The sequence below is a fragment of the Podarcis liolepis genome, assembly GCF_965112155.1.
Source record: "Podarcis liolepis genome assembly, chromosome: 10".
NCBI lineage: Eukaryota > Metazoa > Chordata > Lepidosauria > Squamata > Lacertidae > Podarcis > Podarcis liolepis.
In genome coordinates this window covers 30,770,838-30,796,049 of record NC_139562.1, presented here as the reverse complement: position 1 = coordinate 30,796,049, position 25,212 = coordinate 30,770,838, and the positions used below count along the sequence as shown (strand labels likewise).

The window sequence follows — 25,212 nt, the reverse complement described above, 5'->3', positions numbered from 1 at the left end:
TTACTGCAAACTTTTGGGTGCCCTCCAGGATAATTTTACAGGACCCTGGCTTGCTTTCCATGCCACAAATGATTTAAAATGTATTTTTTATATTCAACAAATAAGCTGTTCAAAATGTCCTCCTGCGTAGATTTTGCCACTGAGCTTTACTGCAAGCCTGTCCTCCTTAAAAATGCTAGATTACTTCGGTTTTAATGGTCAGTGAAGTCTAATCCTCTTTATTGTAAAATCAGTTTCTGCAAATGTGTTTCCATTTGCCTGCCTCATATTTTATTATGGCAATTTTTCTGACCTACAAAAGGGGCTATTTTTCTCAACCTGAAGATCTGATGCATCCTAGATTAAATCAATGAACAAATCTCTCACCAACAGATTCTACTCAGAGTTTGTCCAGTGTACTGTCTTCTCCTCTATGGTCACTACGTAAGAGTTTTCCATTAGCATTGCCATCTCTGTACCTACCACACAGTGTTTTCTATTAGCATAGTGGGTCATGTGTTTTAAGCACTCTGATTCATACGTATGGTCTTATCAATCACTTATTTCCTCTCTCTTCCCCTACCACCATCATTCTGCTGGCTTGGCCTCGCAAATCTTACTGTATTGCCTCTGGTCTTTCCCATTCATGCTCCTCTTGGCAGCGCTCGGCTCCGTTCGGCCCAGGCGCCGATCCTGCAGGCTGTTGTAGAAGCCAAGGGTGCGGCGCTTGGCTTTGCGTACAATATGGCAGACGTATTGGAAGATTTCTTCATAGCAGTCTCCTGGTTCCATGTAGCTGGCCACAGTGCTGGAGGACAGGTACCGTGCTCGCTGCTCCTGCATCAGTTGGTGCTCTCGCTGCTTGGTCTCCGAAAACTGTGTAGCAATGACCACCAGGCATAGGTTGATCATGAAGAATGAGCCCACCTAGGAACCAGAGGAGAAGAGAGGCATAAAGCATGAATTTAGAAGGAGGCGGGGAAACAAAAATCTGGAAGGGAAAAAAGGTACAGATACAGTTGAAATGTTGCCTCCTGGGGAAGTATATTTATTATTTACCTTTATGGAAATCTTACATCCTGCTTTTCTACTTGACAAAAGACCTCCAAAGCGGTTGAAAATAAGTTTGCAAGTCTGTCATCAAGATGCATTAGGTTGGCAGGCAACAAAAGCATGCCTTTTTGGGTTGTGGTCCCATATCATGGAACTTGCTCCCAATTTTTAAATAGGCCTTGAAGACATTCCTATTTCAAGCTGGTTTTAACTAATATTCAGAATCCTCTTGATTGTTCTCAACTATTGCTGTTCTAATGTTCCATTTTAAGCTGCTTTTAATTAACATATGTACTGCTGCAGTTCAATTGCTTCTATGCTGCTGTTTCTAATATTTTAGCACTGATAGTGATTTAAATGTTAGGTTATGATTGTACAAGGAATAGGAATTTTATAGAATTATTTAGTTTTTTAGTATGATTTGAGCTGCCTTGGGATGGTTAGCCCTGTAAGGCAGCCTACAAATGATGAAATAAATAAATAAATAAATAAATAAATAAATAAATAAATAAATAAATAAATAAATAAATAAATAGATAGATAAATGCATTTTAAAGGCAGTGGAAACTCTAGGAGGATGGAAGGAAAAGAGAATGATGATTGGAAATGTCCATGCCTAAGTTGCCACTGCTGCTGCTGCTATGGCTGTAGGAACAACCTTAATTTGGGACAGGTCCTCAGTGAGAAGATTTCCAGCTGCATTCCATGATGGGAAAATACCGGGTTTACTATTTTTGACTTCACCATTATGCAGCCTTGGGTAAAGGGCTTTGGCAGGGGGCGTGACTGGAGGGGATGTGATGTCCAGTTTGGTTTTGTTCCCTTGATTGCTCTTTACTTGGACTTCCAGTCTCTCCTGTGCATAGTTAAACTATGGAACTTGTTCCAGCAGAAGGCAGTGATGGCCAGCAACTTGGATGGCTTTAAAAGATGACTGGACAAATTTGTGGAAGATAAGATTATCAATGGCTACTAGCCATGATGGCTATGCTCTGCCTCCATAGTTGGAGGCAGCAAAGCTTCTGAACACCAGTTGCTGGGAAATACAGGAGGGGAGGAGGCTCTTGTGTTTGGGTCCTGCTTGCAGCTTTCTCACAGGCATCTGGTTGGCCACTGTGAGAACAGGATGCTGGAGTAGATGGACCACTGGCTGATACAGCAGGCTCACCTTATGTTATTAAGTTCTTAAAGAAGAATCCTAAAGGATATCTGTTTCCATATGTCTTTTTCAACTAATTGAGGTGTTTTAATTCAGTGTATCTCATCTTTCATCTGTCCTTTCCCTTGTGTATCTATTCGTTTAGGGTGTAAGTCTGCAAAAATGACTCTCCCTTGCCTTTTGTGCTTAAAAACACTATTCTAATTTTAACAGCTCAGGAAAACCAATTTCATTGGCAGCTCTGATGTTGGGCCTAATCCTGAATATTAATTTAAATGGTGAGATATTTCTTACAAGGATGGCTCTCAAAAATGCTGGTTTGGTTATTGGCATGTCTATAAAACTATTTCAGTCAAGGTGCAATTCTGCCTTCATTATAATTAACACCCTTTCATTGACTTTGCCTTCTCAGTTCCCGCTACAAAAACCCTTCTTCTTCTTTGGCGATCACACATAGCTGAGTAAGATTGTCGTCCATGAACACTGTCTTAACAGTGAGTCCGTAAGTGACTGTGGAGGCCAGTTCTGGATCCACATGTCCTTCCACAGTGGGGACATTGGTTTCCAGGTGGGAGTTGATCACAGTGTGGATCTGCCAAGCGTGCCTTCCTCTTAGCACATTTCTCCCTTGTGTCCTGAGTTCAAGTGTCTTCAAAGCTCATGACACCTTTGGTAAAGGCTGTTCTTCAATTGGAGCACTCACAGGCCAGTGTTTCCCAATTGTTAGTGTTTATACTACATTTTTAAAGATTTGCCTTGAGACAGTCTTTAAACCTCTTTTGTTGACCACCAGCATTATGCTTTCCATTTTTAAGTTCAGAATAGAGTAGATGCTTTGGAAGACGGTAATCAGGCATCCGCACAACATGACCAGTCCAGTGAAGTTGATGTTGAAGAATCATTACTACAAAAACTCATTTCACAACTCATACATTATAAACCAATACACAAGGGTTATTTACCATCACACACAAGCTAACCCAGGATAACACATGAAAATAAGGGGAAACGTTTTTCCAAATGTACTCTGAAGGTCATCTGCCTCACAATCTGTTGGGTAAGGCATAACACACCAAAGAGAACTGACCCAAGAATAAGCATAAAGAGCCAATTCTATCACCTACTTAAGTCATAAGAAGGGGGTAGGGAGTGATTGTTTCTCCACCTTGTTGTTGTTGTTTAGTCGTTTAATCGTGTCCGACTCTTCGTGACCCCATGGACCAGAGCACGCCAGGCACTCCTGTCTTCCACTGCCTCCCGCAGTTTGGTCAGACTCACGTTTGTAGATTCGAGAACACTATCCAACCATCTCGTCCTCTGTCGTCCCCTTCTCCTTGTGCCCTCCATCTTTCCCAACATCAGGGTCTTTTCCAGGGAGTCTTCTCTTCTCATGAGGTGGCCAAAGTATTGGAGCCTCAGCTTCACGATCTGTCCTTCCAGTGAGCGCTCAGGGCTGATTTCCTTCAGAATGGAGAGGTTTGATCTTCTTGCAGTCCATGGGACTCTCAAGAGTCTCCTCCAGCACCATAATTCAAAAGCATCAATTCTTCGGCGATCAGCCTTCTTTATGGTCCAGCTCTCACTTCCATACATCACTACTGGGAAAACCATGGCTTTTACTATACGGACCTTTGTTGGCAAGGTGATGTCTCTGCTTTTTAAGATGTTGTCTAGGTTTGCCATCGCCTTTCTCCCAAGGAGCAGGCGTCTTTTAATTTCGTGACTGCTGTCACCATCTGCACTGATCATGGAGCCCAAGAAAGTAAAATCTCTCACTGCCTCCATTTCTTCCCCTTCTATTTGCCAGGAGGTGATGGGCCCAGTGGCCATGATCTTCGTTTTTTTGATGTTGAGCTTCAGACCATATTTTGTGCTCTCCTCTTTCACCCTCATTAAAAGAAAACTCCATGGACAAAGACAACAGGCATATAAAAGTTTCTCCACCTAGCCGTGTTCAAACATAATTCCCCACGTGATGCCTCTGCACTCCTGGCACTCAGCTCACACAGGCAAAGGTGCCCAAAGGCTCCATCAGAATATTCAATCCAGGAGCTCTTTCAGCATTTCAAAGGGGGTACAATACTGCTAGCACTTGAAAAAGCTTTGAAGAACTGAAACGTTCCTGGCCAGCTTCAGTGTTAGGACAATAAGCTGTTTCAAAATAATATAGAGAGGATTTTTATTTATTGAAAAAATGGCCTTCAAAGCTGTTCTAAAGCTGTTTTGCCTTTAACCATCTGCTCCTCCTCCACTTCAGCTTGTCCACTCTTTAGAATACTGAACACGGTGTTGGAGGGAAAAAGAAAAGAGGGAGAAAGCACTGTTTGGTTTAAAATAATCCCCTCTGACCTGTAAAGATTTTGCAAAATGCTCTCTGCTTTTCTTGTTTGAAATTGTGACGGTTGTGAATCCTCTCCTCTTCTAAATGCAGTCCCTCACACATTCCTATTCTCACCTTTTTGACTGAACAGAAATGGCAAGTATTTCACGAGTCTTCTGAGAGTAGAGCCTTCCCCAACCTGGTTCCTTTCAGATGTTGTTGGACTCCAACTCCCATCAGCCCCAGTCCACACATTGGGGGAAAGCTGTATGGGAATGTACACCAGGACTGGGGAAGCTGTAGGCTGCTAGATCCTGCCGGACTCCAAGTCTCATTGTTTCTATTTATTGTTCATGCTGGCTGGAGCTGATGGGAGTTGGAGTCCAACAACATCTGCAGAGTTACAGCTTCTCCAGTCCCAGTGTAGAATTCCATACCCCCTGGCTGCAAGCTGGGTGAATGGAAAGAGAAGATGGAATCCAACTTTTAGAATAGTTCAGTGTCACAAACTGCAGCAAGACCAGAATGCAACCTCATTCATAAAGAGGGAGAAAATGAAATGTTATATGGGCATTTAGTTTAGCTGGTGTAGACTAGCCTCCCAAAGGGGGATACAGGAAAAAGGGGACACGAGTTTTGCAAGAGACTAGAATCTTCCATTCTCTACAGAAAATGTATAGAGGCATCCAGCACCCTTAGCCATAGTAAAAAGGGCAACGACAGAACTGAAGTTGGTATGGGTAGGAAGAAAGGGGGGGGGGAATATATATATTCAGGTTATACTTGCTCTGGACTACAGAAAAAGAGGTTAAAAGTCACACTCTTAACAAGAATGAATGGCTGTGCTCCTTATTATACCACTATTGGTGATGGAAGACATGTGTTGGAGCATATAAAGATTTTGCTGGCAGAAAAAGTAAAGTAAAGTAAATGTAGTTCTTGTAGGGAAGGGGTGAGAGAAAATTGGTTCAATTTATATTTTAAAACAAATCTATCTAGTGAGTGATTCCTGAGACAATATGCAAACAGAAACACAGTTATCCTTTGAAAGACACACCTACACAATTTGCCAACAAAAAATGTGTACAAAAATGCATATATCAGGGGAAAGGATGCATAATAATGCATTTATGTAAACTAAAACATTAAGAATTTTTTGGGAAGGACTTCTTAATTTTTTTAACAACTGATGTGTCAATTTGGAGAACTGAATTTAGGATTGATAAAAAGGGGAAACTGAGAGAAACCAAAACTGATGTGAGAATTGTTTCTAAAAACATGTCCTTGAATATTTTTTTTAAAATGTATATTTTTAGTACATGGGGGTATTTTGCTTCTTTCCTTTTTGCCAGAGCTGTTGTCCAAGTTTTGTGGATGTGGGAAAATTCTGACAAAAAGGGGAAAAGGAGCAAAAATTGCTGATATTTGTTTATTTGTCCCTTGTCCAGATGGAGATCAATCCATTGCAAATGATTAGTATTCTCTGTCATTGTTGCTTTCAGTCAGCACAAATATGTAATTCATTATGTAACTCACACACCCCGTCATTTTGCATTGAGAGTTCTTTACATTGAAATGAATGGGGTGGAATAAATGAGAACACAATTACATAAGTTATGTAAGATTTGTTATTTTACCACAGTGGACAATGAGACAAATAATATAGTTTTTTATGGAAGATGAACTGCAGCAGAATAGAAGCAGTGCTGCAAGCAATTACAGGGTGGAATGGAAAACAGTGCCTTCTTCCATCCCAACTTCCTATAAGCAGGCAAGTTAACAGCTGTTACAGGGGTTCTGGAGACCCCATCCAACTGGCTCCTCCAATGATGTGCCCAGGCCTTCGTGTTCTATTTATCAATTCCACGAAGCCAGCATGGACTGTGATACCTCTTGGAGCCAGTTCAGAGGAAATGCCATGTGGTGGAAAACCCTGCTTCAGGCTAGCCATTGGGTGAACTGTCAGGCAGCATGGACTTCTCCAGGAGTCACAAAGGTCTGGGTTTTTGTATTGGTTTTCTTTAAAAATGAGGTATAGAGAACAAAGAAGGTGCTTTCATTCTCAATAAGAAAAACAAGCAGCTCAGGAAAAGGAAAGTTGTTTCAGCTGTCACCCTTAATGAAGCTTTTCAATCCCAATTTAAAATACTCTCTGCTTTCCTGTTTTCATTAGCTTTTATTGCTTCTTTTTAATCACCTACTTAACTCATGCCTGTGGACAGTGGCTTGGAAACATTGAAAGTCTAAGTGACTACAACTCCTTTAGATGAATGTGACAGAAGAAAGAAAGAAAGAAAGAAAGAAAGAAAGAAAGAAAGACTGCAACATAGGTTCAGATCATCAGCATCTTATTTGCTCATTTTATCTCAAATTAATTGAACCAAAAAGAAGGCGCCCCCCCCCCGAAAAAAACTCCAAATCTATCTTATTTCTCTTAACATCACTACTGCTTTTTTCTTCTGCCATTCACTGTGATCCATGTTTCTAAATTATGCCTTAGGCCAGCCTTGGGCAGCCTAGAGCCCTTCAGATATTTTGAACTACAACTCCCATCAGTTCCAGCTAGCAGGACCAAAGGCTGCCTAAGGCTGGCAATGGTTGCTACAGACTATAAATTCACTGGACCATGGACATTATAAATTACCATTTAAGTGAGGAGAACAGGAGACCAAAATGTCAGAAATGTCTCGAGTGAACTCTAGCTTCTCATTCTAAAAAGGCAATGCTAAATTTGATCCTTGAATTTCCTGATTTTGCTACTTGGAAAAAGAAAAAAGCCAGAACTGGAATACTTTGCATTTTGGAATGCATACAATTAACACATTTTGCTTTCTACAGCTACTTTTGCTACAATGTGTGTTCCAGGCTCCTAGATTAATTGGGACATTGACAGGATCCTATCAGCTCTGGTGAAAGGACAATTGTACTTACAATGATCAGCAAGATGAAGTAGATGAAGTTGTAGAATGAATGAGCGTCCATCACGTAGTACATAATCTCCACCCACCCTTCCAGTGTAATCACCTATAGAAAAAGAAAACAAGAACAAAAAAATGTAAATAATTACAGAAAGACAGTAATATAAAGCAGTCAAATCCATTCCAATGAGCTGACTGCTCCAGTCCACACATTTTGTGTTATTATGCTAGACTTTCAGTGTTAGGAACCCTCCACTTGCTGCAAAAAAAGCAGTACCCACAAATCCTATAAATCTTTCCAATCCACTAAAGTAGCACTAATTTGATCTGGCCAGCAATGCAGTATCTTTTCACTATGACATGAATGGAGGGATGGGAGTTTTGCTTCTGTGGGCTCTCTGAATCCAGTTGGGCTCTCTGGATCTGACACATTTAGCTGAATGAGAGCCAACCAAAGTTTAACACTTCTAAGTGAGTGCTGTTGATTTCAATAACATTTAAGTGTGTCCTTAACTTCCCCAATGCAATCAATTGGCAGCATATTCAATGTTAGTCTAATCATATTCTCAGATGGCTTAAGAAATTAAAGGAAATAATTGTAAGATTTAGGTGCATTCCCATGTTAGTCTCACCATGTATTGAAGGCCTACAGGCTAGGTTTGATCTAGACATGTAGACCAAGTAAATGTGTAAACAAAAGTAGTTCTTTCTAGCACATTTCAGATCCTTTAATACCAGTTATGCAGTCTTTTAATCATCAAAAGAGAGTGGGAAAGTCAGGAGTTATACACTAATATCCTTATATTTGGAAACAGTGAGTTCACGGTTTAAGTGGTAGTTGAGCAGATGAAACATATGGACGATAATCATGATGGTTCGTATTCCCTGACAGGCTTATTGCAACCCACTGCTGCACTGAGTAAATACTCAAGGAGCTAAGACATAACAATTAATGACAACTGATTGTCATCCACATTATCAAGCTATTGCTGCGGGTGAATGGAATTTTAAGTTCACCCTATTCCAAAGGCCTACTGAGTAAGAGGAACAGTAATATCTTACAGCAAGAAAGATATTAAGTTTGATATCCTCATTGGCTTTTCCTTATGGAGCAAAGCTTTTTAATCATCATCATCATCATCATCATCATCATCATCATCATATCTTGCTGTGCTACCAAATGGTGGTATATTGATGTAAAGGCACTGGAGGACTTCAACCAAGGACTATTGCCACAGCATACAGGTGAATTATTCCCTGCCCCACCAGGACAGCTCTTAAAGAACTGAGGAAATTTCCAGCCTAATCTTTGTTATGTTGCAGCTCTACATGCCAGAGTACAATCTGCTGTTGCTCTGTCCAGCCATGGCCCTGAGACCTGCCTGGCACTATACGACTCCCCAGTTCAAGTTGAGCTCCTCTGTCTGAATAACTCATAAGATGGAGGAACAGCACAGAGTGCTACTCTACATCTGGTACCTACCTAACTTATATGTGTGTTCCTGACTCTGGCCATTTGGTTTGTTTCTGCCCAACCCTGTGTCCCACCACCAGCCCATCTTTTGACTACATCTCTGGTTCTCATCCTTGTTCCTTGTTTGTCTGAACCAGTGGCTGACGTCTAGCCCGAACCTGACCACACCCTTCTGCCTCTAGCCCAGGGATAGGGAAGCTGTGGCTCTTCTGATGTTTTTGGACTCCAACTCCCATAACCCTGACTATTGGCCATAATGGCTGGAGCTGATGGGAACTGGAGTCCAAGAACATCTGGAGGACTACAAGTTCCTCATCTTTGATCCAACCCATATACACTCATACCTTGGGTTACAGCTGCTTCAGGTTGTGTTTTTTCGGGTTACGAACCGCTGAAACCCGGAAGTACTGGAACGGGTTACTTCCGGGTTTCGGCAGTCGCGCATGCGCAGAAGCACCAAATCGCAACCTGCGCGTGCGCAGATGCAGGTTGTGAACACTGCGGGTTGCAAACGTGCACCCTGCACAGATCGCGTTCGCAACCCAAGCGTCCACTGTAATATTTCCATCACAAAAGTAGCCTGACAACTATGCTATCACCACATGAATAATACAACATATGCTGAGACCCACACTACTGTTTCAGTAAAGGGCTGTAAATCACTAATGAGAAGAAGTGTAGGTCACATTTATAGACTTCGGACTGGTTCCTGGACATCTCTGTTCAGATTACCTGAAATATAACAATCCATGCATAGCCAATATTATCAAAGTTGATAGCCCCTTTGTGTGGGTTGGCATTGCCCGTGCGACACTCATTGTAATACTGGTTCCAGTTGACACACATGCCGCTGACGTTGAACTCCTGTCTGACAGAGGTGTAGTAGTAATAGTCATCCTTGTCCAAACAGCAAACGTGGCCTCGCTCCTTCAGTGGGGGAATCTCGTGACAGCCCATGATTCCATTATCTCCTGACAGTGAACAGATGAAGGGCTTTTCATCGTCCTCCTCAGGTTGATAATAGAGAGGAAGGGTGATGTTACCTTGTCTGAGGGGACACAAAAGGCACACTAATTAACTTGTTATTGCAAACACTAGAGTTAATAATATTCCTGGCGATGGGCAGTACCATGATCACAATAACCTTCCAATCAGCTATTACAGGGATGTAGCTTATTAAGGATCATGTAGTGTCACAGAAAATGAGCTGCTGGTTTCCCATTTAACACTAGCCACAGTTTGCTGTGATGTCTGACTTAGCAAACTATGGCTAGCACTCATCCCTCCAAACCGGAATGATAAAACAGGAAGTTTCTAATTCTAGGGAAACAGAAATTACACAGGGAAAGGAAACAGTGAGAGACACCAGGAAGGGTGGAGAATGAATGTGTCTGTGGCTCATTCAGGATGACCCAAACAGTGGTCTAGAGAATCAGCTGAATTGAGCTACAGCCCCTAGCAAAAATCAATTTTTACACATTGGGGAGGGCGGGGGGAAGGTTTTAAGAAAGGCCACAGTTAAAGTGCAAGTTTTTATTCATTTTTCTTCCCTAAGTGGCATACTTTCCACATAGTTAGAACTAAAATAGATAGCAGATGTATGCCTCATGCAGCAAATGGGTAATCTGGGGCTGTGCCAGTGTATGGAAGTATTTAACATACTTATTTCCTAACATCTGACAGCAATACTTCCCATAATATTGAATCCAAACTTAAAACTGTAGAATCCCACAGAATTCGAGATCTGTAGAAAATTAAAAAGACCATGAATAATCTTAAAATATTACGGCAGAGTCTGGAATGGCAGGATCAGCTGCTGTAGCTATGGGCTGCTTCGCCCATTGTTTTTCGAAGGTATGCCAAAGGTGTTTTAAGCACAGACCTGAAAATGTAACGTGAATGCACCAGACATGTTGCTTTAAAGAAATGTATCATAAAGGTGCAGACATTAGGGAGTCAGGATTGGCTGCATCTCCTGCTGTGGAATGTGAGAGATGGCCTGGCGGCTGAGCTACAACTTCCAAATGACACATCTCTAGCATTACAAATCCACGGGGCCTGAGCACTTGGGTCAGGGCCAACAGCCAGGTGATCTAGGCAGCCAACCAGAGATCGTGACCCTGCCTTCCCTGGGTTGTCAGCCAGGTTGTCAGGACACCTTTGCTAAACAGCAGGGGGGCAACTTAGGGAAGCATGTGCGAGGTTGCTAAGCAACATCTGAAACTGAATATGGTAGAGGAGAAAGCATAGGGGCCTAATAGGCATTTACTGGGTAATTCCAATCAAATGGCCATTTTGTTAGTGATTATCATTCAGATTAAAAATAGAAGGTTCTGCATGAATCATATGAATCATGCTGACAGGTTTTTTGTTTTTTGTTTAAAGACTGTTTTGGAGATAAAAACACATTCTAGCATCTCTCAGCCAATGGCAACCAAGCCTTTCTCAAATGTAAATATATTGGGAGTCATGAGGGGCAGAGAGGAGTTGTGGGTGGCCTAGGAAGGGCAGGACTAGGGATGGGAAGGAATTTAGATAGATAGATAGATAGATAGATAGATAGATAGATAGATAGATAGATTCTTTATTGTCATTACACTAGTGCAACATTGCACAAGTGCAACGAAATTGGATGCCATCCCTTAAAAACAACAAAAGCAAAACAACAGCAACAACCAAACAAACCACCTTCCAACCACACCCACACGCACACCCATCAAACTCCCAGGTCTCACTATCGAGTTACAGCATTCAAAAAGGCCACAGCTCTTGGATAGAAACTGTTTTTCAGTCTATTTGTCCTTGACTTGATGTTTCTATACCTCCTGCCAGAAGGCAGTAGTGCAAACAGACTGTATCCCGGGTGAGATGGATCCTGCAGGATGTTGTTTGCTTTCCTAAGGCAACGGGAACCGTACAGTTCTTCCAAAGGTGGGAGAGGGTGACCAATAATCCTTTGATTCTGTTTGCATTTAAAGCCAGATTTTTCAAATTTAAACTTTCTGGAACACAGCCATCCTTCAAAATTTGCACATAACTGAATTTTGTGATGGAGTTTTCAAACCAAACAATGTGTACAAAAATGGATATATTGGGGGGATGTGCATAAAAATGAATAAACTAGTGAAAGAACATGCAAAAGTGCATTGAATTAGGAAAAATTACTTGCAAAAATGTGTATGTGAGTTAAAATGGCATACAAATATGTGTTAATTGGGGGAAATGCACTAAAATGCTGAATAATTTTCAAGAGGATTTGATTTATTGCAAATTTCTGCAGATGTTTAATTTCCAATTTTAAATTTAAGATTGGAAAAATAAAAAACCTAAAGTACTAAAATCAACAAATTATTTGATTCCTAGGCAGGACCACAAAGTTTGCTCAGTAGGGGACCCCAGAGTCTGGCTATAGGTCATTCTTTTTGTGGACTGGCAGTCTCTACTTGATAGGACTACTTCCTTTATCAATTGTGCAAATACAATATATAAAGCTGTATATAAAGCTGGCAGGACACGGGATGAAGTTGGCTGTTGTTAGCAGCAGCCAAATATCACAGCCATTTTGCCTTTGATAGGAACAGAGCACATTGTGTCATTCTTTAAGCCTGTAATGAAGACATAATGCAAATGCAGCCTTGAAAATATTCATAAAGCGACATGAATTAGCTACATATATGAAAAATATATTGTTTATCTGGTTCAAGGGACTTGGCAGGGCTTTGGCAGTGCCAGTGTGGTGTAGTGGTTAAGAGCGGTAGTCTCGTAATCTGGGGAACCGGGTTCGTGTCTCCGCTCCTCCACATGCAGCTGCTGGGTGACCTTGGACCAGTCACACTTCTGTGAAGTCTCTCAGCCCCACTCACCTCACAGAGTGTTTGTTGTGGGGGAGGAAGGGAAAGGAGAATGTTAGCCGCTTTGAGACTCCTGAAGGGGAGTGAAAGGCGGGATATCAAATCCAAACTACTACTCCTCTTCTTCTTCTTCTTCTTCTTCTTCTTCTTCTTCTTCTTCTTCTTCTTCTTTAATAACGGCTTGCTAGGGCTGCTGCTTGAGGTTTTTTTTTTAAAAAAACCAACCTCTGATTTGGCTATAAGGATGCTTTAAATTGCTGGTTTGTATGTCATAACTATTTATCTGTGTCCATGTTGTTTTAGTGGGCTGGAGTTTGGCATTCTTTGTTAGCTTCTTAGTGTATTTTTAAGTGGAAAAGTGAAAAAGAAATAAGAATAAAATAAAATGCATGCTCAGCTTAGGCCCAGGCTATGTGAAGGACCATATTCTCCCATATGAGCCTGCCTGGGCTCTGAGATCTTTGGGGGAAGCCCTTTTCTTGGTTCTGCCACCCTAACAGGCACGCTTGGTGGGGACGCAAGAGCAAGCCTTCTCAGTGGCTGCTCCCAGACTTTGCATCTTTTTAGTAAAAGGAAGACTGCGAAGCTGCCTGCCATGCTGTCTGATGTGGTTATTCCCTTCTGCCCCCCCCCAAAGACATGCACCCCTATATATGTTCTGCATTCCCCCCCCAAAAACAACAACAACAACAACCCTGGACCTGATTTGGGAAGGGTGCAAGGGTGCACAAGTGGAAATCATTTGCTGTAGTGGATGTTTCGTTTGATCGTTCCCCAAGGTTGTGAACTAGCTCAGCAACAAAGGAAGTTAAGAAGGGGTAAAGATAAGAGAGGCTTGCTTCACAGACAGTTCCATCTCCCCATCACTCACATTGTCAAGTTCTCTTCCATGAAACAGCGGTTTCTCAGCAGACCAGCCCATAGCTGCACCCCAATGATGCCAAAGATGAAGAAGACGAAGAAGCAGAGAAGCAAAACGTTCCCCAGCATAGGCAAGGTGTCCAAAAGCAAATTCACCAGGATTCGCATGCCTGCAAGAGGGACCAGGGCCAGGAAAGGAGAGAGGGATAGATCACGGCATAGGAGGGAGAAAAAGAAAGGGAAAGGAGATATAAAACAGAATGGGGAAAGAAAGAAGACGACGTTATGTGGGGGAAATCCTGGATCAAAACAAGGTGGAGGCAGCTAGAGAACTCTATAAAGGAGGTGTGGGGAACTTTTGGCTTTGTAGACGTTGCTGAACTACAACTCCCATCATCACCCCTGGCTATTGGCCTTGCTTGTTTGGGTTCCTGGGAGTTGTAGTTCAGCAACATCTGCAAGGCCAAAAGTTCCCCATTCCTGTGCAGCAGTTTTGCAGCTCTGAATTAAGTACAGTAGCATGTTTAGCCAAATGGTGAATCCAGGCCTATCTATGCATGTTATATCTGTTCTTATTTGAACATATTACTTATGCATTGTCTCCAAATATATGAGGATCAGGATACAAGGGACTCAGCCTCTGGGGCTGCTGACATGATACATGTCTTACAAAGTCAGAATACAAAGATGCAAAATAAATAAATAAAGGAAGGAAGGAAGAAAAGGTAATGTGTGAAACTTCAATTTGTTGACAAACCCTACCATGTTTTGAGCTAAAATGCATCCTTCATCAGGGAATATTTACTTCAAAGAAAGCTTCTGTTCAGAGAGCCAATAAGAAGGAGCTCCTCAATCATATCCAAGAATGGCTTTCTTTGAACTAAGTATCACTTAATGAAGAGAGCATTTTAGTTCACAATGCAGTGGCTTTTGCCATGCACTTTTTCTTCTTCATTTCCTTTGGATCTTGATTAATTGGACGCCACCCTATTCTCGTGTGTAGAATCTGTAACACCTTCAGACTACAACAGCTGAATAAACTTTGGGCTTTTTTCTCTCCTTGATCCCTTTACTCTGCTAAGATAATGGACTAGCCCCTTGGATAGGATAGATTGCACCCGTTTACTAAATTAATTACATTCTCTGTGTTCCCTGTGGTCACTTGAGTTCTGCAAATCCTTCCAAGCATCAATCACATTCCTAATCCCCCCACCTGCTTCCCTCCCCACAGCTGAGACTCCCTACTGCAGGGGTCCAGGGAATTTCACATTACAAGATGCTGCATGTAGGCCAGCATATAATTAACTAATTAGCTATTTATAACTAGTTCATTACTTCAAATGGCTGGGGAAGGGAGAGGGAAAGATAAGATTAGGATTCAGCGACAATCCCTAGAGGCACCAGTTAATCCCCTTTTTATGCCCACTGTCAAGTAATTAGCCACATCAAGTTGCGCTTTACACTTTGTCTCATTTTCCTGCTTTATTCTGTTCCTGCGCCTGGGAATAAGGGACTCTGAGCTCAAGGAGAGCACCTGGAATTGGGTACAATGAAGGCTTGGGACATTCATAGATACAGGTGCTATTTGCACAGGTACAGATATTAATTCCCATTAAAAAAAATCCTGAGGTTTTCAATGATCAATTTGTGTCCCGAAACCTCTTTTCTTTAAGATCTGTGAAATCCAAGTGAGAGAAGAAATGAACAGATGTCCCAAACTGTTCACATAACACCGGTGGCAAGTGAACAGCACTTACATACAGAATTGCCACCGGTATTAACATTTAACTCCAGGGGCTTTGATTTTAATCAATGGGGCGGCATCATTTTATAGCCATCTTACCACTGCATGTCTTGTGGAGTTAAAAGTCCCCAGATTGACATCGTTTCCAGCAAAATCACGAATAACAATGAAATATACTGTCAGTGTTTTCTCTCATTAGCATGGGATTAGACAAATGCATGGACGATAAGGCTATGCATCATGGCTGTATTTCTACCTCCGCGTGATCAGGGGAATCCTCGGCCTCATCATCCCCTGAGCCAGCCAATTGGCTGGCTTGGGGTGTGTGGCTTGCCTCATGGTTCCCCTTCTGACCTTGCTATGGACCTCAGTTGGTCGCCGTTAAGGGGCCTGGTAGGATTTTTTTCCACTTGGCAAATTGGCACCGGCCATTTGGTTTTTCATCTACCTCGTAGCAAATCGTCACAACTCCTTTGGTTTTGGTGGTTAGGCATTGTTATGTAGATGTGTTGGGGGGGAGCACCATCATCTCCCCCAAATATTGAAGGGTAGTCCGGTAAAGGATTCCGGGGGGCATGGCCTTGTCCAAAGTCTATGGAGGCCAGGGCCTAAAGCGCCCCCCCAAGCGGTGACTCCAGGGGAGTCCCTAGTTGATGTGCATCAGCAAGGCTCCCCCTGCTGGTGTTAACCCTTCCCGGTCTTCAAGCAAACAGGCTGAAGCCGGATAGTCGGACAGGACCAATGCCTAAGCCAATGCTAATACCGCTCTTTACCTGTAACCAATAAAGTTGTGGCCAATTTTAGCCCATTAACCTAAAATAATGGTGTCATGTTTCTTTATTTCTACTGGTGGGAGGCAAGAACTCGCCACGCAAACTGAATGCTGGACTAGACAGGCCTTTGGTCTGATCCGGCAGGGCTCTTCTTCCGACCATATTTGACCATATATATCCAGCATCTTAGAAGGGCAGAAGGGGGTGGGGTGTTGCGTCACTTCAAGTAGCATAAATGACTGAGGAGAGAAGTGTGGATGTTGAGTCCCAGTTGTAGAAGAGGCCTCTGGCAAGAGTGAGTGGGAAAGGATGAGTATATCTAAGGAACCTGCCAGAAGTTTCACATGGGACAAATTTGCAGGACAATTTAGACTTAGTGAAACTGCACTGTTGTAACCCCTCTAGAACGACTCCTTATATAATGTTTCATGCCTAGTGTCATGTCTTTCAGAAGTTATTTCATGAACAAATTTTCAGGGGAAAGCGACACCAAAATAGTCCACCTACTGAATGTTTCTCAGTTAAAAATCTCATCCAATAAATCTAGAGTGCTTGCTCATGAAATCACTTCCAATAAAGGTCCCCATAGTTAAAAGGTAAAGGTAAAGGGACCCCTGACTATTAGGTCCAGTTGTGGCCGACTCTGGGGTTGCGGTGCTCATCTCACTTTATTGGCCGAGGGAGCCGGCGTACAGCTTCCGGGTCATGTGGCCAGCATGACTAAGCCGCTTCTGGCGAACCAGAGCAGCGCACAGAAATGCTGTTTACCTTCCTGCCAGAGCAGTACCTATTTATCTACTTGCCCTTTGATGTGCTTTTGAACTGCTAGGTGGGCAGGAGCAGGGACTGAGCAACGGGCGCTCACCCCATCGCGGGAATTTGAACCGCCGACCTTCTGATCGGCAAGTCCTAGGCTCTGTGGTTTAACCCACAGCGCCACCCACGTCCCACTCGTCTCCATAGTTAACACATTTCAAAATAAATTTTCCACTTGTAAATAACTTGGGGACATTTCAGGTCCTCACTGCCTGAACACCATACATCATGCCATAACTGTCCTTCAAAAGAACATCGGAAGGGACTGCTGGATCAGGCCAGAGGCCCATCTAGTCTAGCTTCCTGTTCTCATGGGGGCCACCCAGAGGCCTATTGGAAACCCACAAGCAGGACCTGGGTGCAACACACCTCTTCCCTCCTGCAGTTACCAGCAACTGACATTCAGAAGCATTCAGCTTCTAACAGTGGAGGTATTAATCATATTTAAATATCACAAGTAAATAAGAATGTGGTAGAAGAGAACCAGGGACAGCAAAAGGAACATGGGTAAAAGCAGGGTTCAGCAAACTTTTCCAGCAGGGGGCCGGTCCACTGTCCCTCAGACCTTGGGGGGCAGCGGACTATAGTCTGAGGGGGGGGGAATGAACGAATTCCTATGCCCCACAAATAACCCAGAGATGCATTTTAAATAAAAGCACACATTCTACTCATGTAAAAACATGCTGATTCCCGGACCATCCACAGGCCGGATTTAGAAGGCGATTGGGCCAGATCCGGCCTCCGGCCCTTAGTTTGCCTACCCATGGGTAAAAGCATTTAGGACCTGCCTTTGTAATTAGTATGGTGTTCACATGACTGGTTTTAACCCATGATGTTTCTCTTTCTTTCTGCACTGACTTAGGTTGTAATAAACAAGCCATATACCCAATCTGGCAAAGCTCCATTAAAAAAAAAAGAAAAGAAAAAGATTTACATGTGTTCATACTCGGAGCATTTTCAATTTTCAGTATTAGCAGAAATCCAAAGGCAAATGTTTTAAAAAGAGGAATGATCAAATAAATAGTCATCCCAACACCTGGGATTACCGTATTTTTCGCCCTATAGGACACACTTTTCCCCCTCCAAAAATGAAGGGGAAATCTGGGTGCGTCCTATGGGGCGACTGCAGGCTTTCGCTGAAGCTTGGAGAGTGAGAGGGGTCGGTGCACACGACCCCTCTCGCTCTCCAGGCATCAGGAGGGCTATCAGCAAGCCTGGAGAGCCCGTGGGAGTTCCCGCAGGGCTCCCTAGGCTGCGGATAGCAGCCTGCTTCCCGGAGCGCGGGGCGCGCTGAAAGCAGAGCGCCCGGCGCTTCGGGAAGACATCCGCAGCCTAGGCAGCCCTGCGGGAGTTCCCACAGGGCTCCCCAGGCTGCAGATAGCAGCCTGCTGCACGGAGTGCAGGGAGCGCTGAAGCAGAGCGTCCTGCGCTTCGGGCAGACATTGGGCAGCCCCACAAGCTCGAGGGACAGCGGGGAGGCACAGCGCTGCCATCCCGCTGTTCCCCGACCTGGTCTGGAGGCTGGCGCTGGGGAGAAGCACGCTTCTCCCCAGCGCCAGCCCCACGAGCTCGGGGGACAGCGGGGAGGCGGAGCGCCGCCATCCCACTGTTCCCCGACCTGGTTTGGATTCCCCGACCTGGTTTTGGGGGGGAAATAAAGGAAATCCCCCCCCTTTATTCCCCCCCCAAATTAGGTGCGTCCTATGGGCCAGTGTGTCCTATGGGACGAAAAATAAACTTTAGCCTCCGAACACCAGCAGTTGCACTGTGTCTGGGGCACCAAATTATACAGTATTAGTGAGAGTGTAAATGTGAATGTGCTCAGAGGAGAATTGATCAGATAGGCACTTAAACACAACATATAGAGTCAGTTCAAAGCCTCCATCCCCTGACTATCAGGATGTAGTATCAGGAACCAGTTGCTTGGCTTCTGGAGCATCAATTATTCACCCGAAGAGAGTCTGAACATCTTGCCTGGGGAATATTGCACATACCATTACCGGCTCCTACGTTTCTGATATGTGCCAATAAAAAGAACAATGGTTAAGGGGGACTCTGCTAGCTTCTCAGATCTCCTCCTCTTCTTGAACAAGCACAGCTGAGGCACAGCATCCCACCTCACACATTTGTCAAATGGAAATAGGGACGCTTTTTACCTGATGCGAAAAGTCAGCTCCTCACAGTGAGGCAGAGAGAAGCAGCAGCAGGAGCACACATGGGCTCCGAGAGTTGACAAGCCCTGCTAAGTAAGTGTGGTGAAAATAACTCCACATCATGCATTTTCCACTTTCACATAGTCAACACCATATCCCTATCATTTTCTTCATTCCACCATGAAAATCCATATCCCATAATATTCAGAATGTCAGAATTCATTTTATTCTAGGAAAACCTGCAATACCTGGCACCATAGACAAGATGGATGCTATTCTGTCAGTCAAAGGAGTCCATTAGGACGATAGGCCTCATCATTCACATTATTATTAATAGTAGTAATTTATTATGTATGCATAAAGTCCCAGCAATGAGAGATAAGCATAATGAGAAAGCAGGCATTGTGCCCCTATTTAACAGGTACAGCTGGGGAATCTGCGTATGTAACTACCAACATTTGTACTACCTCAAGTAGCGGCTTTGCTTGCCTGAAGATTACTTGCCATTCAGCAGGTGCTTTCATGAAATCTGGAGAATTTGTATCAAAATTCTTAAAATCTTAGCTTGCATTTTTAGGCTCTCACTGTTAGTCTTAAAAGTGTGTCTTAACTCATTCGAAAAGTACACTGTGCATAGTAGCGCCTCCATCAATGTGACAAAACCAAAACCACATCATTTTCTCACCCTGGTAGGCTGGAAAATCCTGTTGCCACAGGGTGACGTGTGAATGGGAGAAACGAACTCTGAGAATACTAATAACTATTCCCCGAAACTGTCTTCGGCTTTTGGCAGTGCATATATTTGTAAAATAATATTCCCATTGCTAAATCTTAAATGTAAACTGAGATCATAATTAACTGATAGTTATCTCCCCAAATACCCCTTCGCTATTAGCTCAACAGCTGGATTACTCCAATGCAGCATTTGCCAACCCAGTGCCTTCCAGATGTTTTGGAGCACAACTCCCACTGTACGAAGTGTGTGAAGGCTGCGCTACGTGTACTTTTCGTTTTACAGTGGACATCGCTGGTGGAACCTGCCTGATGTATAGACAAATCTGGGTCAAGATGGGAAGCGGCAAAACACAGAAAGTGCAGTATCTTCACAGCAGACCTGCCTATGGTTTGCTGGCCTCCACTTTATTTACATAGATTCCAAGCAATCTATATTTGCTACGTCCCTGGGGACTACATTCACACTGAAACAATCTGGAGGAGACATCCAGACCAGCACTGTCATCTCCAATCCCAAAGCAGACCTTCTCATAAGCCTGGCCCTCCAATGACAGCAACTATGCCTGAGGACTTTAATTGTAAAAGCTGCAAGTGGTCATCCGGTTAACCTTCAGAAAGCCAGGTAAGAATGCCCTGAGTGACAGGAAAAGTTAAATTCCTCCTTGCTTCTCTCCTCTCTGCCGGGCCAAAACAAATCCACCCACCCGCAGCAGCAGCAAATGTGGAACAATTTGTGCAACGGCTATAGCACGAGGAGATGAACCTATGGCGCAGGGCCTCAGCAGCATGCACAGAGGACCACTGGGAATACCCAAGCATTCTGTAATTACTCCACTGGTAATTCAGGAGGCGATTTTGATTAACACTGTTAGAGTGCAGCACTGTGCACATAGCAGTGTCATTTATAGAGACACAGAACCAAGGTCCTGGCTCCAGATCAGTCGGTGCTCATTAAAAAGAGCCAGTGGAACAATCTAAACATCACAGGTAGCCTAAGGTCTCAGCCAAATGTCAAGGCTGCATCATTAATTTTGCCTGCTGCACCTCCGAAAACTCTGTAATTTGTTTCGGTACGTCATTTTCTTCATTTCCTTTCTTGCCGAAGTATATTGCTGTGCAACAAGTGGCAAGCTGTGCAGCAAGCAAAGGAAAACGTGGCTCCGGCGTCTTAAATCTGCACAGTCAGTTAATAAAAGTCGCTATGTGCTTTGGGGTTCATATGGACAAATGGTGTAGTACAAACACAAGATCAGTTTAAATATAAGCCAATGCCAAGCCCTTTTGGCCAAGGTGATGCTGCTGCTGGCAGTCTAGATAAGAATGCCTGAGATCAGAGCAGCACTGAAAACAGCTGTCGTGCAGCGGTGGAGCACAGAGTGCACTCTTCACATGCAGATGGGGTTCTGAGTTTAATGCCTGGTGTATTGAGTCCCCTGTGTGAAACTCCAGTGAGCCCCTGCCAAGCAATTTCAGGAAGCGATACTGAGCTGGACTGACAAATGGCCTGACTCAGGTTCTAATGTTCCTGTTTGCCGTTAAGAACGTTTGGGCAGGAAGAACATGCGCAACCCTTCCCATGCTGGCTGCCATTTCCCCCATGGAACCCCACCTACCAACTACTTTATAAGAACAGAAAAAGAGCCTCCTGGATCAGGCCAATGGCCCGTCTAATCCAACATCCTGTTCTTACAGTGGCCAATCAGATGCCTGTGGGAAACCCACAATCAGGATTCGAACACAAGGCCACTCTCTTCTCTTGTGGTTTCCAGCAATTGGTATTAAGAAGCATTGCTGCCTCCAACCAGTCTAGATCCAGTCCAGATCCATGTTTGCAATGCAATATGGATATATAACTGGGGCTGGGCAAAAGCCCCAGATGTCAGGAGGGTAGTGCAATTAGGATTCTCGGAGGAGCAATGTGCAGCTGTGATACTGAACTGCTCCCAGACCCCCATGGCATACATACATGTGCACATTAGTTTAGGGGAGAATCAATGTTGCTGGACCACAACTCCCATAATCCCTGACCATGGGTTATGCTGTCCAGGACTGATGGGAATTGGAGTCCAACAACACCTGCAGGGCACCACATTGGCTGGTTTAGGAGGAAAGATTGCTCACAAATTTATGCACTTCTAGTGAATGCTACAATAATATTGGTGCCGCTCCCTTCCTTTCATATGATTGAAAGTCCTTGGGGGGGAGGTCAGTGTTACAACACCCTCCTTCTGTGAGCTCCTTGCTCTCTCCCAGATGCCTCAGAGCAGATGCACATGCTACTCTTATAATAAGGCAATTCTCGCATTTGCCTCCTATATCAATTCTAGTCTGGAGTGTGAGAGAAACTCTGTGAGATTCAGAAGCGAACTAGTTAGCCTGAAGCCCAACAGGTGCCTTTTCAACAATGGTTTCTGAAATGTCTTAGGAAACTTTTTATTTGCTGTCTTCTTCTCCCACTGCTTTCATTTCGTGTGTGTGTGTGTGTGTGTGTGTGTGTGTGTGTGTGTGTGTGTGTTTTCCCTGTCAGCCTCTCTCTCTATTTTCTTTTTTCATTCTTAACATCCTCTCAGTGTGCCTTTTTCTCTTGCTGTTCTCCTCAGACTCTCCGTCCTTATAAGCTGTTGTCTGGAGGGCTCTGTCCTCCCCTCCTCCCTGTTTATCCTTTTCTATTGCCAGAGCAGAAGCCACACTGGCTCACAGCGAGGAGCAGCCAATATGAAAGGGACAATGACCTTTTCTCAGGCAGTCTGGGGTTGGGGATTGGGGAAGCAGCCATTCCACAAGAAAAGAAGAGGAGGGCCTGGACTATCGAAAGGGAAGGGAGGAAAGCACCGATGAAACAATATTTGGCAAGCAAAGCAGGCCTTCTAGGGCCTCAGCTATGAAAAGATTTGATCTTTGCAGCGAAATGCGCAAAGAATGAAATATGCATGAACACCAGGTGTGTGTTCTGGAGAGAGAAAGTTGCAGCCTCCTCGCCGTCCTTGTGGGCAGATTTGCAGGGATGAGGCTGTGTCTGTCAAGGAGACCCAGTGGAGGAAGTTTCTAGCTGGCAAATTTCCCCCAGAAGGCAAAGCTTGTGAAATATACTTTTAAATGTACCACTCTGTCTCAGCCGGTGTGGGTGTGTAGGGAGAGGATGGCTGGTTCAGGGAAAAGCCTTGCTCTCTAGTGTCACACCAAGACCAAGGAGATGAGTTGGTGCAAATGTCTTGGTCACACACACAGCCCCACACAAGGCATCCCAGGTCATGAGCAGTGGACAGGGAGGTTAAGAGAAGCAACTCTTCAAATACCACCCAAACTAAATGATACAGTGGGGTTTTTTGGGGGGGAGGGGGGTCTCCCTTTTGGAGCTGGACAGAGTGAATTGACTGCCTGACTCTGGAGGTGCCTCAGGGCCCTTGCTGACAAGCTTCTGTCGACTTCATAGAGTCCACGACTCCCTCCAGACAGTGCCTGTCAACCCCTATTAGCTTGGCTGCCACAGCTGAAGCCATCTTGAGTGAAGCAACCAGCATGTGCCAACCCTTGGGAAAGGGGAAGCGTAGCAAGCAATTTAGAAAGAGGAGAGCGGGGGGTGGGTGGGAGCTGCATGTAATATGTACAGGCAGGTCTTGCAATTATATCCCTACTATTTAAAAATGCTTTCTTCTTTGCTTCTTTTCCAAAGCAGGCAGCCTTCCTGTGGCCATTGATTTCCACTGCACAGATGGTCCCAAAGACAAATGGCATATTGGATTTGTGGGGAGTAGCCTACTCCTAGTCAATAATCACCCTTGTAGCACCCAAGAGTCTTGATGTAAAATATTAAGAAATGCAACAGCATAATAAAAGTAGACATGAGGGTCTATTATTACTGTTTTTCACTCCCACTTTACAAAAACATGACTCCTAAGGCATGACTAGGTACACAAAGGGAGGGAGGCTGAACATATGGACACAACTGTGGAGATTCCTGTGAATGTAATAGGTGAGGAAAAATGCTGCAGTGATCATAGAACTCTTTACCAAACACCTCCATGCCCAGCTTGGACCACACTTTGGTCTTCCCATAAGCTGCTGTGAGTATACACAGCTGAGGAGGGCTCAGGAGCTACTTATACATTGAGAAACTATGAATAAAAGTTTTCAGGGCTCATTGTCACCAACCAAGTGTGATGAAAGAGAATGCACTGCACCAGACAACAGCAATTGCACCTTGGGTTGAAACCGAACTACAGGTATCTGTTTTTGCTGAGGGCAAATCAAACATCTTCCTGTCTCCATTTGCAACTCTGTTCTACAAGGGAAGGGGGGGGTGTCTCAATTTTTCCTTTCCTCCTCCTTTGTTCCTACAAGTACATAATGTTTTCAAGTGTCTCCCATAGTCTGAATTTGTCGCAAGCAGTTCCTCTTTCTTTCCATAGCGTACCTTGCAAAGTACAAACACATAATTGAGCAGGACAGCCTTAGGAATCCAAGATCACGCAGAAACACAGATACAATATTGTACAATAAGAGAAAATGACTTACACCTTACGCACTGTTCTCTGTCTGAAATGCTCTCCATTGCTTTGAAGCAATGCCCAGGCAGGTTGTTCTCCCTCACTTCATGCCTTTTTGCAGAACTCCTTTCATGGAGTATCGCTGTTCCAATTCTTCCCCTCTCGGGCCCAATTTTAAAAGCTCAACGTATTTTTTAAAGTTGAATATATAACAATCAGGCATGAGATGATGCTACACTGCTGAATTTCTGGTATGCAGTCGCCTTCTCTTGCCATGTTAAATTTAAATGAAGCTCTGATCTTACAAAGAGTTTCTCATGCCAGAAGCTCAGCTTCAGTGGGACTATTTGCGCATGTAAAGATAAATAATGTACCACATGTCATTCCAAACCTTAGCAAAAGACTGTTGAAGCCTTTCAAGTGATTTCAGTGTAATTTGGATCAAGCTAAATGTTTGAAAGTGTTCCCTTGTCCAAATATTTGCAACTGAAAATGATTGTTTTTCCTAGTTTATTTTAAACAATTGATAGAGCATTTTCTCACAAACGCTGTGGAGATGAGTGGTAGAAAATTCTGTCTCTCATAGTACTAGAATTTGTGGTCATCTAGTGATGTTTTTGGGCTGATATATCAGGACAGACAAAAATTAAACAAACAAGACCTTCTTCACACAAACCATTAAACAACTTAGGAAATTCACTAACCCAAGTTACGGCGAAAAGAACTAGACAAATTAATGAAGGCTAAGTCTATTTCCCATGATACTGAGTATAACCCCTATGCTATACTGGGTAACTCATGGTCTGGGGGCCATATCTAGCACCCCAGAAGCTATTCTGTGGCCTCTGAAGATGCCCCCTCCATTTTCTCAGTAGTGGTGATAGCTGCA

The 25,212-nt window shown here is 43.8% G+C and overlaps 1 protein-coding gene across 2 annotated transcripts in view; it reads right to left on the bottom strand.

Annotated features, from left to right (window-relative positions):
- Positions 1-25,212, bottom strand: part of CACNA1I (calcium voltage-gated channel subunit alpha1 I) — a 370,432-nt gene that overhangs the window by 77,018 nt on the left and 268,202 nt on the right. For both annotated transcript variants that reach the window (XM_083462258.1, XM_083462259.1), the window contains 4 exons: positions 13,626-13,785; positions 9,636-9,951; positions 7,443-7,535; positions 600-906 (listed from right to left, as the gene is read on the bottom strand). In XM_083462258.1, the coding sequence (XP_083318384.1) occupies positions 600-906; positions 7,443-7,535; positions 9,636-9,951; positions 13,626-13,785 (876 nt within the window). The remainder of the gene's footprint in view (positions 1-599; positions 907-7,442; positions 7,536-9,635; positions 9,952-13,625; positions 13,786-25,212) is intronic.